At 38.7% G+C, this 13,487-nt stretch overlaps 1 protein-coding gene across 1 annotated transcript in view; it reads right to left on the reverse strand.

Annotated features, from left to right (window-relative positions):
• Positions 1–7,734, reverse strand: part of LOC307263161 (interferon-induced very large GTPase 1-like) — a 31,383-nt gene extending 23,649 nt beyond the window's left edge. Inside the window, exon 1 of the mRNA XM_080044233.1 lies at positions 7,692–7,734. Coding sequence (XP_079900359.1) covers positions 7,692–7,694 — 3 coding nt within the window. The 5' untranslated portion in view covers positions 7,695–7,734. The remainder of the gene's footprint in view (positions 1–7,691) is intronic.
• Between the last annotated feature and the right edge of the window lie 5,753 nt (positions 7,735–13,487).

Raw genomic sequence — 13,487 nt, forward strand, 5'->3', positions numbered from 1 at the left:
TCAGTTAAACTCGGAAGATACCAATCTGAGTTTTTAACTGTTACAAATGGTGTCCCACAAGGCTCCATTTTAGGTCCAGTTCTTTTCACAATTTATATAAATAACATTGTTTCATCGCTAAAAAACTGTCACGCCCATCTATACGCTGACGACACAGTACTGTATTGCATTTCCGATTCGGTGCACCAATCTATTCAGAACCTACAAAGCTCTTTTAACACCCTGCAGGACTGTCTAGTGGACCTCAGGCTGGTTCTAAATACAGACAAAACCAAATATATGTGTTTCTCCAGAGCAAGAACTACAAATTTGAATGATTTTAATATTTTTACAAATAATGGATTTTTAATTGAAAGAGTCACAGAGTACAAATATCTTGGCATCTGGTTAGATGATAAACTCACTTTTAATTTTCATATAAAAAATCTTGTTCGTCGACTACGACAAAAAATTGGCTATTTTTATAGGAACAAAACCACCTTCCCTTTATTTAGTAGGAAAAGGATTATTGAGGCAGTTTTCATGTCTGTCCTTGATTACGGTGATGTGGTTTACCGGCATGCATCACATTCATGTCTTAAACTCCTGGACTCTGTTTTTCACTCTGCTTTAAGGTTCATCACAGGAGATGCTTATGACACACACCATTGTCTTTTATATGAAAAGGTTGGGTGGTCCTCCCTTAAAGAGAGACGTGACGCACATTGGCATGTTTTTATTTACAAAGCCTTGACCGGGAAGCTTCCTCGTTATTTAACTGAATTGCTGCAAATCTCAGATGGGCTTTATCAGACCCGCTCCACTGACATGCTTATGCTTTATGTCCCACAAGCCCGGTCTGAGCTAGGAAAGACAGCTTTTAGCTTCAGTGCCCCTGACTCCTGGAACAACCTACAGCAACAAATTAAACTAAATAACTTCATATCCTTTAACCAATTTAAACAAACTATTTTAAATCTGCCAAACTCTACCTGTAACTGTTTTAATTAGGCTATATTGTACTCTCACCCATTTAATTTTAATTGCTACCACTTAATTTCACCACTGTGTAAATGTTTCAATTGTTTTTCTCTTCACCTGTTGTTGTGTATTTGATGTATTTGCGTTGAATATTGTTAATGTATTGTTGTTTTTCCTTTGAATTTGTTTGAACTCGACGTCATTGAAAATGAGGGTCACCCCTCAATTGGTCTCTCGAGGATAAATAAAAGTTAAATGAAAATTACACTGTATTTGGCAATGCCCATGTATTCAGCCCTTTTGGAGGTTTGTTTTGGAGTAATTAGGAAAATGGGCCGGAAGAAAACTACCAGTATCTCCTAGACTTTGCCTGTTAGGTGACAGAAGTCAATTACATAACATGTCAAGTAAAGAGTTTTCTGTCATCATGGTCGGCATTACAGTGGCTGCAAGTACAATTCTTAAACACTGGAAAACAGTTACAACTCCAGGATTTAAAGAATGGGCTAACGCCATGATAAAAACAGCCTCATATGAACATATGCTTAATAAGCTGAATACTATAAACAAGGATAAAGCACCAGCATGGGAGAGTTTCTGGACATATATCACACTGACCGATAAACCTGTAACCTGAACAAAGTTGATGGAATGTAATGATGCTCTTGAATGTTGTATGGATCTAGTCACTCCAATATGAATGTGCCCCTAGTGCTGCTTTTGTTATCTCTTGATTTTACAGATACAAGTATTTATTTGTATTTCTATTTTTTACATGACAAAGATTATATTTGTACTGTAATAACAAATGTCTCTGTATGTGTAACTTTGTACTGTCATGCACCAAAGCGAAAATTCAATAAAAAAACTTGAATCACAAAAAAAAAAAAAAGCTAGACATACCAAAACTAGACAGCGCCTCCCGCGAGGCCTTAAACTCTGAACTGTCCCCTGCAGAAATCACGGACACTATCAAATTGCTGCATAACGGCAACAGCCCTGGGCCAGATGGCGTCGTAGTTGAATTTTATAAGAAGTTTGCTGACCAAGTAACCCCGATCCTGCATAGAATGTTCTCCCACTCAGCCGAAGCGAATAGGCTCCCACCAACACTGTATAACGCAAACATTTCTCTCTTGTTAAAACAAGACAGAGATGAAACTAACCCGTCCTCATATCGACCAATTTCCATGCTTAACTTGGATTTAAAAATGTTTACAAAAATTCTGGCAGATGGACTAAACAAATCTATAGAATCCATTATTCACACAGATCAGACCGGGTTCATCCCCAATAGGTTTTAATTTTTTAATGTTAGGAGAGTCCTAAATATTATGTATAACAAATTCGACAGCTCTTCCAAACAAGCAGTTCTGTGTCTGGACGCCGAAAAGGCTTTCGACCAGGTTGAATGGGGGTACTTGCTCAAGGTGATGGAGGAGTTCGGTCTTGGGGCCCCTTTAATTTCCTGGGTGCGTTTAATATATGCCCATCCCACCGCCTCCATTCTAACAAACCAGGAAAGATCCACACCCTTTGCCCTTCAGAGGGGCACGCGCCAGGGTTGCCCCCTCTCGCCGCTCCTCTTTGCGTTAGCCATCGAGCCCCTGGCTATTAGCATAAGAGGGCACACACTTATAAAGCCAATATCACTAGGTGGGATGGACCATAGGATCTCTCTGTATGCAGATGACATCGCCCTCTTTGTAGCTGACCCCGAGAATTCCATCCCCCACCTACTCCAGCTAATAAATTATTTTGGCGACGTCTCGGGTTACACCATAAATTGGCAAAAAAGTGAACTCTTGTCTTTAACAGCAGATCTGGACCCAACATTCCTAGCCAATACGCAGTTTAAAACAAATCTGGTCAGTATAAAGTACCTGGGCATTAAATTATCTAAAAACCCAAAGACACTTTTTAAGTAAAATTTTACGGAAAGATTGAACAAACTAAAGGAGAACATAGAGAAATGGAGAACACTACCGATCTCCCTTATTGGCCGTGTGAACGCAGTAAAGATGCTCCACCTGCCGAGATTCCTGTATCTATTTCAGAATGTGCCAATTTATATTCCTAAATCATACTTTAAGTCAATTGATTCTATTATAATGCCTTTCATTTGGGAATATAAAGCACATAGGATCTCAAAAGCCCATCTTCAGAAACCCAGGGAGCATGGCGGACTGGGGTTACCATGTTTTTTACATTATTACTGGGCTGCCAATGCTAGAGTGATGGTGTATTGGCAATTATATATGAAAAAGGCATTAGACCTGATCTGCCCCCCTGGTTGGCAATTGAAAAAAGCTTGGCCCCAAAAACTTCTCTCACTGCCCTCCTTTTCTCTTCTCCCAGACGGCCTGCCTCCTTTAGAGGAGACCACTTTACCTTGTCCAACGGTCAGAGAATTTGGAACCAAATTAGGAAGGCCTGTGAACTATCGAGCACGACCATACATGCCCCAATCTGGCAAAACCATGCCTTCCTCCCATCGTTCATAGACTCAGCATTCAGAGATTGGAGTCGGAAGGGAATAGTAACAGTTGAGGACCTTTATATAAATGGTCACTTTGCTTCATTTGATCAGCTAGTATCAAAGTTTTCACTGTCGAAAGCTCAATTCTTCAGGTATCTACAGTTAAGGAATTATGTCAGACAGAATATACCATCCTTTGAATCCCTGCCCGCAGATGACTCATTGTCCAAAATTTTACTGGGCTCACCAGAAGCTAAAAACCTGATTTCATCTTTAGTGGGAATATTTTTAGACCGGCAGGACAAATCTACTTTGAAAATAAAGCAAGCCTGGGAAAAAGACTTAAACATTGGAATAACTGACGATGTCTGGGAGGGAGCGCTAAAAAGCATAAAATCCTGCTCTATAAACTCGAGGCTTCAGTTAATTCAATTTAAGGTCACACTTAGATTGCACTATTCTAAGGTTAAACTGCATAACATTTTCCCAGATCTTTCGCCTTTATGTAACAGATGTAAGATTGCAGAGGGTGCACTTGCTCACCATTTTTGGGAATGCCCAAATCTTTACAACTTTTGGTGTCTTGTATTTCAATGGTATTCTAATGTTTTAAATGTGTCTTTAACTCCTGATCCGGAAACCGCCGTGTTCGGACATTCCACAGCCCTGGAAAAATTGGACCACAATGCACGCATAATCATGGTGTATGGCATAGTAATTGCCAAAAGATGTATCCTGAAGCTGTGGAAGTCCGACTTGGCCCCCCAATTTGAGACCTGGTTGAGGGAAATGGTGGGCATTCTACATGTGGAAAGGCTACGACATGAGCTGTCAGGCCACCCCCATAAATTCCCCGCTATATGGCGCCCAGTGCTGCGGCACTTAGGGAACCAAAAGGTGTAAGGTTTGCCCCAGTTTTGTTTTTGTTTTAGCTTTGTTTTGTTTCTTGTGTATTTATAGCTTATTTTCTTTTCTTCTCATTTTGTCTTGGTTATTTATTTCCCCTATTATTTCTGGATTCCTTGTCTGTTTATGTGAGGGAGGGGGGAGGGGAGAGGGGGTTGGGTGTTGTGTATGTATTGTATGTGTTTACTTATTCTGTTTTTTTTTGGTCCATATGTAAAAAAAAAAAACATAAATCCACTAAAATAAAAGTTAAAAAAAAAAAAAAAAAAAAAAGCTCAACCTTTCAGAAAGGTGGCTGGGACGTCAACGGCGTTTTTTTCAATGGGCGAGTCAGATAGTAGATCGCCGGGACTTGTCGCCTTGGTAACCAAAAAGACGGAAGAGAAACTGTTTTTTTCCGTCTCTGTTTACCCAAAACTGTACGAAATAGTGACTTAAAATGACCACAATAGAGGGAGGAGAGCCCGTTTGTGGGAGCAGATTAGCTATATTTCTATCTCCTACGCAGAGCCGGCCCAAGCCTTCATGGGGCCCTAAGCGGAATATGATTAGGGGGCCCCTCTCCAATTGTAGTGCTGCCCAAAGTATTGCCCTTTGTTATTTTTTATTCACACACCAGTGTTTTTCGCAAGTGCCTCAAATGTCCAGCCGGGTGAAAATATAAGATACTAGAGATCCGAATCCTCCTAGGGGGCATGAATCTGGTGCACTTTGAGAGGACAATTAAGAGGCTAAATCTGAGAAATCTTGTGCGAAAAAATTATTGGAGACACTGGGTCGGATTAATTAGAAGCTATTGAAGAAAGTCACATGGATTTTCCATAAAAATATTAATATAAAATAAAATATTATGCAGGGTCCTCTGGGTTGGGCTTGGTGCTCTTTTTCTTTTACGGGACATATTTCTCTGTATTATAATGAATCCATGTAAATGCAGTGAGAGGAACGAAGCAGAAGAACTCTGTTGTCCAGCTCTCTTTTTTTCACAGACGAGGTTGAAATAGGCTATAGACTATACACAGTGCATGGGCAACTGAGGGCAGCCCCATTTCCAAATATTTTTAAATAAACTCAATACACACTGTGCATGGATGTGAAAGTGACGTGATCAGTTAATTTCGGATTACTCCCCCCAGATGAACTGATTCAATTATTAGGCTATTAATTATCTAGACCAAAACATTGTATTCCTTTTTTGTATGATAACCTACATTTGCATAATATGATGTCAATATCAAACACACACACAAACAAAAAATATATATTTTTTTTTGGAGGGGCCCCAAGCAACCGCTTAGTTCGCTTATGCCTCGGGCCGGCTCTGAGTGGACAAGATGACGATCAGCTTTTTTTCTCCCCTGCTCACAGCGTTCTCTCTTCCAGCGCATAAAAAAAAAAGTCCCCCAAAAAATGCTCAGTGGAAACACTCCCGCGCGCACAGCCAGCGTTTAACGCCGGAAAAAGGTGTTAGGTTGACAAGGGGCCTTAAACATAAAAAAGAATATGCATTCAAATAAACAGTATTGCTTATTCTTGACATCTACCACTCTTATAATCCCCCCCCGCCCAAAAAAAAAAAAAAAAATCTAATTTGCAGTAAGTATTTTGCTTTTAAATCTGTAAAATAAAGATGAATATGGTTTGTATGGTGAGGACTGAAGTTGAAAAAGATAGTTATAAAAAAGAATTGGGGAAAAATAAATTCATGTTACGTATTTAATATTATATACATATCAATTCTAAAAGTACTCAAAATGGTCTTAGGAGGCAGTTTGAGTAAAATTAATATACAGTGGGTTTTAATATATGAACTGAGGTTAAAATTCATAAATTGGTCAGAAATCATTGTCATCATCAATTGGCCTTTGTCAAATATGAAGCCATTTGCATGAACACAGCCTCAACAGTTGTTTTTCATTTTCATTTCATTTTATCCACGGCTCTCGGCCACAGCACATGGCATGGAGCACAACAATCAAATCAAATCATAAAACAAAACAATGGTGCCCGGGAGGGGCAAAAACAAAAACACTACTTAAATAATGGTAGGACATATTTTAAAAAGGCACCTGTATTATCAATAACTTTTGGCTTGTCTGAACTCAAAATCAAAATCATTTTAAACATAGATGGGAAATTCACAAAATATTAAGTATAAATATAAGTAATTTTTTCGATAATACATAACATTAATATTCTTACACACAAACAATTATCATTACACAGGTTACAAATTCTCTGGCTTCTTTCAAGCCCTTTATATCTTCCAGTGACTTTCGGTATTCTGTTGTTGTTGATTCTAAAGTTACTTACAGGACTTTTGATTTTCATACATGAGATACTTTTCCAATCTAAACTCTTTTTTGAATAATACATACAGTAGGTGTCACAAGAGGTCATGTCTACTGTGAGCTCACTCTGCCACCTCTGGATAAATTGATCTTTCAGCCTATGTTCAACAGTTAATTTCAACCAGTTAATGTTGATACATTTTTGTGTGATCCAGATGTAGGACAACCCGCAGTATCTGCTTCACCTGTAAAACCCAGGGTGAAGCATATGCAATGCAAGCTGTGTAGATGATCGTACATAATTTTACTAAGTTTACATTCAAACAGTCTCCCCCAATATCAAATTTTTTTTTTTTAACTATAACACAAATTGGGTATCTCCCAAGTTCCCCATACACCATATGACTGCAGATGGTCCTTTTCACTTTTAAGATGTACTTTAGAAATTTGAGATGTAGTTTTTCTAACAGATGTAGTTTTTCAAACCCCCACACTTCACATGCATACAACATAACAGGAGTAACCAACTTGTCAAAAAGGTTCAGAGTGACATCTACAGAAAGCTGAAGTTTTCTACATTTAAGTAAAGCAAACATTGCGCGCAATGTCTGCGTACATCAGTGCCATAAGTTTTATATAATTGTCTAACTCTAGGTCACATGTAAAATGAAAAACCCAAATGTCCCTAAAACGGCTTAAGATGCACTGAAGGTTATTTATTATCATTGTGTATTATTAATGATTTTTTAGATCTTTTTTTTTAAAGATAGGGGTTAATAAAGTCAAATAATAAGGCAACAATCTGGGAGTGTGGTAAAAGCATTTTACTGCCCTTAACCAACGTTTCCTTAGTGACTGAGCTAAAACTATGAATTTACTTTATTGAACCAAATCACCTCAAAAAATTAGTTTGACTTAGATATAAGCTTGGCTCATTTGGTCAGTTAGCAAACATAATACAAACTTTTTCATAAAAGTTAACCTGTTGTCAAAGCAGATTTGAAAAGAGAAAAAAAATTGAAGTTTGAAGTTAAAGAAACTTTGTATGAACTTACCATTTTGGTGTTTTCTCTTCTGCCTGGTTAGTGTGGATGTGGCCGCCTCTATGGGAATCCTACCTCAGGATCAAAGCTTTATAATGTGAATGATGTAACCCAAATAGGTGTACCTATTACAAACCCCTCCCATTTGATAATTAAATTTATCTGTTTGGATCAACATGACATGGCAAATAATCAAATTTTCAGTTTCACTTTGAGTGGGATGGTATCTTGAATGTGAAAATAGAGTTGATGTTGCACTTATGCAAGTCATTTATTAACTTGGAACACGTAAAAAGTTTTAAGATCGTTAAAGATTTTTAAAATGCAGGCAGAGGCATGCATTATCCCACTAACTTATTCCTCTTCATTTGAATAGGGATTATTATACTCCTCTATATAGGGAGGCAGCATTTTACCTCAAACTGCTGCCTCTCACTCCCAAACCGTGTGTCTAACTGACAAAATTAAATTATCGTTAGAACAAGAAGAAGTTGATGAAGATGCAGTGTGGCAATTGTGTCTGTATTGTGAAACATTTCAAATTAAGGGCAGGATAAAAATGTAGGACTGTCTGCATTTCTCCAGAAATATAAAGTCTATGTTGACATGTTTACATGGTTGGACACCCTTCCGCTTAGAAGCTCACAGCTCCCAATTCTTAGGTCAGTTTGGTTCCATAGACACATGTATGCGACAGGCACAAGATAACTTACCTTTTGATAAACAATTACCCATGTGGAGATAAATTTGAGCGAGTGAGAGCGAGCTGAAAAGTGTGTGGTGTTTTTTTTCTCACAAATTCTACACCAACGGTTTGACCCTCCACTCTAGCTGTGAACATTCCCTTCCACTGCTTTCATTGTAAAATTTCAAAAGATACATTATACATGCTTTCAAACAAGGTTGAATAATTTTGAATGTTAAATAAAGTTTGTAGGATGAAGTATGAATGAGAAGAAAGGGTTTGAAATCATGTCAAAACACTTCGCTTTGCTCAGCGTTTTGACATTTGAGAGTATTTAAATGGAGAAAATGTTGAGGAAAATTTTGAATATCTTTGAAGTTATGAATGTGAAAAAAGAGAGTTGAACAATAGCTAGAATGTCCTCAAGGAGTTGAAGATGTTGAATAAATATATGTTTTGGAATAATATTCTTACATTTAAGTGAATATTGCTTTCAGATGTTTTATGCAGTTTTGCACACAGATGAATGTTATCTTGGTATTTAGAGAAGTGTAATTTTCTTTATTTTGTGAACATGACAATTGAACTGCACTGATGTGAATGTTTGTATGACTACAACAATTGTGTTTATATTTTCTAGTTTCACTGTGCTATATCGACAGCACTATGGTGCCAATGCTGATGATTCCTCCTATGATGTGCCGTGATGGAATGCAGCAGTACAAAGTTGCACCCGTCGGAGACTTTCTGTGATGTTTGATGTCTAGGGCTGTTACTGTCAACTTAATTAAAGAATGATGGCATCTGATTGATGAGACCGAGTCGTAAATCTATACACAACTTATATAACGAAGACGATTAAAACATTCCTGCTTCAAGGAAGTGGAGAGAGAAAAACAAACCTTGAGTTCCGACATTGTGGGAACAGCCTCAGATAAAGGTGTGGGTGTGTTTCCTGTCAGTGCACATAGCATTCACAGTTTTTTTCCGATTGCTTAACGACAGTGGGCACAACTGGAGCTACATGTGCAAACCTCTAACTACAGTCTGCACAGCAGCAGTTCATGTGGACCAAACTACAGTTTGGTTTTCATTGCTTGAACACAGTTTTTAAAACTCTTGTTCAAATGCTAACAAACTGCTGTCACAACTGTTAACCACACATTCAAAACAGAATGGATTTCAGCCTAGTGCATTTCAAACACTGCAGATTGCAATTTCAACTGAAACACTAAGAAGGTGTTTTGTTTTAGACTTGTAAGTGAACATATACATTCAAGCCCGAAAATATTCATTCCCTTGGCAAATTTTGACTTAAAGTTACTTTTATTCAACCAGCAAGTTTTTTTTGATTGGAAATGACACAGGCGTCTCCCCCTGTATGCAGTACATAGGGGAAAGTCAGAAATACTTTTTTTAAACGGACCAAAGAAGACAAGGGCAGGGAGAGTGGGAATTTAATGTTATCTTGGTATTTAGAGAAGTGTAATTTTCTTTATTTTGTGAACATGACAATTGAACTGCACTGATGTGAATGTTTGTATGACTACAACAATTGTGTTTATATTTTCTAGTTTCACTGTGCTATATCGACAGCACTATGGTGCCAATGCTGATGATTCCTCCTATGATGTGCCGTGATGGAATGCAGCAGTACAAAGTTGCACCCGTCAGAGACTCTCTGTGATGTTTGATGTCTAGGGCTGTTACTGTCAACTTAATTAAAGAATGATGGCATCTGATTGATGAGACCGAGTCGTAAATCTATACACAACTTATATAACGAAGATGATTAAAACATTCCTGCTTCAAGGAAGTGGAGAGAGAAAAACACAAACCTTGAGTTCCAACATTGTGGGAACAGCCTCAGATAAAGGTGTGGGTGTGTTTCCTGTCAGTGCACATAGCATTCACAGTTTTTTTCGATTACCAAACGAAAGTCGGCACAATTGGAGTCACATGTGCAAACCAACTACAGTTTGCAAAGCTGGTGCACAATAGTCTGTCATGGGGGGGAAGAACAAAAAATTAGAAAAAGAGGAAAAAAGGAAAAATTGAGGGACAATGAAGTGAGTTATTGTTCATTATTATACCTCAGAAGGTACAAAACAGTTGTCATATCACTTAATAATTCATAAAAATAAGACATTGACAAATTGTGAGTGGTATTAGAATTGTAGACCTATATTCTAAAATAAGACATAAGACAATTGTGTAGGAGTTAAATGAAGGATTCAAAGCCGATCACTTCATTTGGCTCCACACTTCTGTGGCCGTTTATTCACATCTCACAGACATTTCCCAGCACACATCATACAGCCACCTTTTAACTACACCTGGTGCCTCGCCCTGTTACCATACGCCCTCTTAAAGGGATCATCATCATCATCATCATCATCAACCTTTATTTAAACAGGCAAAAATTGCTTAGAAACAATGTCTTATTTAAGCAATGGCCTGGTAGGAGGTGAATGACCTCCTAGGGGAAAGGGGAGAGGGAGAGAACAAGACAACACTGTACTATAGCCAGTAAAATCACACATAGACAACAATAACATATTCAACATAGCAACAGAAGTTAGACAAACAGCAGTAACATACAGCATAGCAATAGATAATGTACTAGATCATGGTGAGCTTAGACTGAAGCAGCTACAGGTGTGCTTTACACATTGTGTTAGGGCCTGTTTGAAGAGTCTAACAGAGGTAAAGGATTGTAACTGTAGGGATTTTTTAAGTTGGTTCCAGCTGTCAGCGGCCGCAAACTGGAAGGAGGAACGGCCCAGGGAGGAGTATGCCCTAGGAGCATTTAACAGAATGAGGGGGGCAGAACGGGTGTTGTGTGTAGGGTGGAGGGTCGGGGCGCAGGTGAAGAAGCTGAGTTAGATAGGGAGGAGTGAGACCTAGAAGAGTTTTAAAAACCAGCATCAGCCAGTGGATGTTGCGCCTGATGTCCAGGGGTGGCCAGTTTACCAAGGTGTAGAGGTCACAGTGATGGGTCCTGTACGAGGCGTTAGTTGCAAAACGAATGGCCGAGTGATAGAGGACGTTAAGCCGCTCAAGTGCTCCTTTACGGGCGGACCTGTAGATGACAACGCTGTAATCGAATAGTGGAAGGACAGTCAGCTAAACCAGCTTACTGTCAAAAAAAGTAATTTGTGAATCTACATAAATATATTTTAGTGAAATACTACCATTAAGAGGGTGTTTACACTGGAAACCGCAATGGTGCATCCAGTCTATCATTCACATGACAACAGAAAATGCAGGCTTGACAACGCAAACATTTGAAACCACCTCCCAGGGTGGAATCTTTTGAAAACGCAACTGCAGTGGAACCATGTAATTGTGCCGTGGAACGTATTACAATTGGAAACGGTCTCTCTGGCGGGGCTCCACTTCACACATGCATAGTCTATTACATTTGCTGTCAAAATACCCATAAGCGAGTTATAAAGTTAGAAGACAACATGCACAGTGTCTCTAGGCACCATCACTGTGATCAGCCGAGAGTGTCGTGCAGCGCTCAAATATAACTCGCCAAATGCGGGTACATTTAGTCTAAGCGAGTAGGAAGTTATTGAGACCACCCACCACTTTGGCTGGGGAAAGATTTGTGCACTGTCGGTTTTTCTAGCAAAATAAACTTGTGTCACCACCATTAATGCCAGGGACGGCTTTCTACACTAAAATACACTATCTTTAGAGCAGTGCGCAGCAGTTAAAGGTTGAGTAAGAGAAATGGTCAGTTTAGCTAACTTCCCGTCACTGACTGCAGTTAGCAGTCCCCTCCCTCGTCCCTACGTCACCACATTAATGTACTGCGATCTTCAAGCAGCAAGTTATCTAGCATCATCAAGTAAGAGTGATAAAACATGATAAAAACCATCAAAACAGACATTGGGAAGGATTTTTACCTGCTCCGCCATTGTAGGCGCATAAACATTCACCCATCTGTCGCTCTGCGCGTGCACCGGCAATGAGACGGGTGCCGGTTTGTAGCGTTGTCTCTTCTGATTGGATATCAGTTTTGGGATCCCCGAAAAGTTTATTTGACGATTACATGCAGAGCGGGTGACTGAGAGATCGGCTTTATGAAACGCGCACATTATGTAAGTGATCACAGTATGAATAAAGAGCGATTTAACACGTATATTAACATAAATAAATCGCTTACTTCACCTTCAAGTTACTGTTAAGACAAACAGAGCATTAAGGCTGTGGTTTCACAATAAAAGCATTTCACTGGACAAACTTGAGTTGGCTTTGTAGTGAGAAATACTGCATATTGTATGTCTCCTGCATAATACTACACTGAAATGTTAGATTCCTCAAATGCTTATTCCACATACTTTCGGACAGGTTACACCTTTTCTATTGTCTATACGTCAGACCCCTCTGCTGTGATGATCAGACTGTCTGCCTCCCCCTTGCGTTTTCACCATGTAAAGTGCCCCTTAGAGTCTGCTTGAAAAGGAAAATTGTTAAACAATTGAACAGATATAAGTAATATTTACAATCAAAATCAAATCAAAATACAAGTAACAGGATACAAAGGAGAAAAAGAGACTCAGGTATTTAAATAAATAAGTAAAATAAATTAATACACATACTGTATAATAAATTATTACATAACGTGGCATTGACATAGGCCTACATATTATGACTATATGAAACAACAATAATTAGATGTTTTTCTTCTTTATTTATAGGCTAGATATTGGCCTATTTATTTATTATTTTTAACCCCATATTATATCAAACTGTAGATCAGGCAGTAGAAAAAATGCTGGTATTGATAAAAATTAATGAATAATGGTTGAACTAAATAAAATTCGAAAATGCTCAAGGCGTTCACATACTTTCAAGCAGCACTGTATCTCCTAATCCACTTGAGCCTGTTTCTCTGCTATTTTTTGCATTTTGGTCTATAACTCCGAGACCGAACATCCCACATTCAAATACTTTATATCCCCGGATTATGTGAGGTGAGAGGCACTTTGGTCGACGACGCTCTGTGCGTGGAAGACTGGGCCCTTATACCTGCTTGCAGTTCTAGTTATAAATATTTTCTTAACTATATGTCAGGGTGCCTGACAACTGGTTGAGGACTAACTGCTCAT

This window comes from Ammodytes marinus (assembly GCF_949987685.1).
Source record: "Ammodytes marinus genome assembly, chromosome: 16".
In the NCBI taxonomy this organism is placed as follows: domain Eukaryota; kingdom Metazoa; phylum Chordata; class Actinopteri; order Uranoscopiformes; family Ammodytidae; genus Ammodytes; species Ammodytes marinus.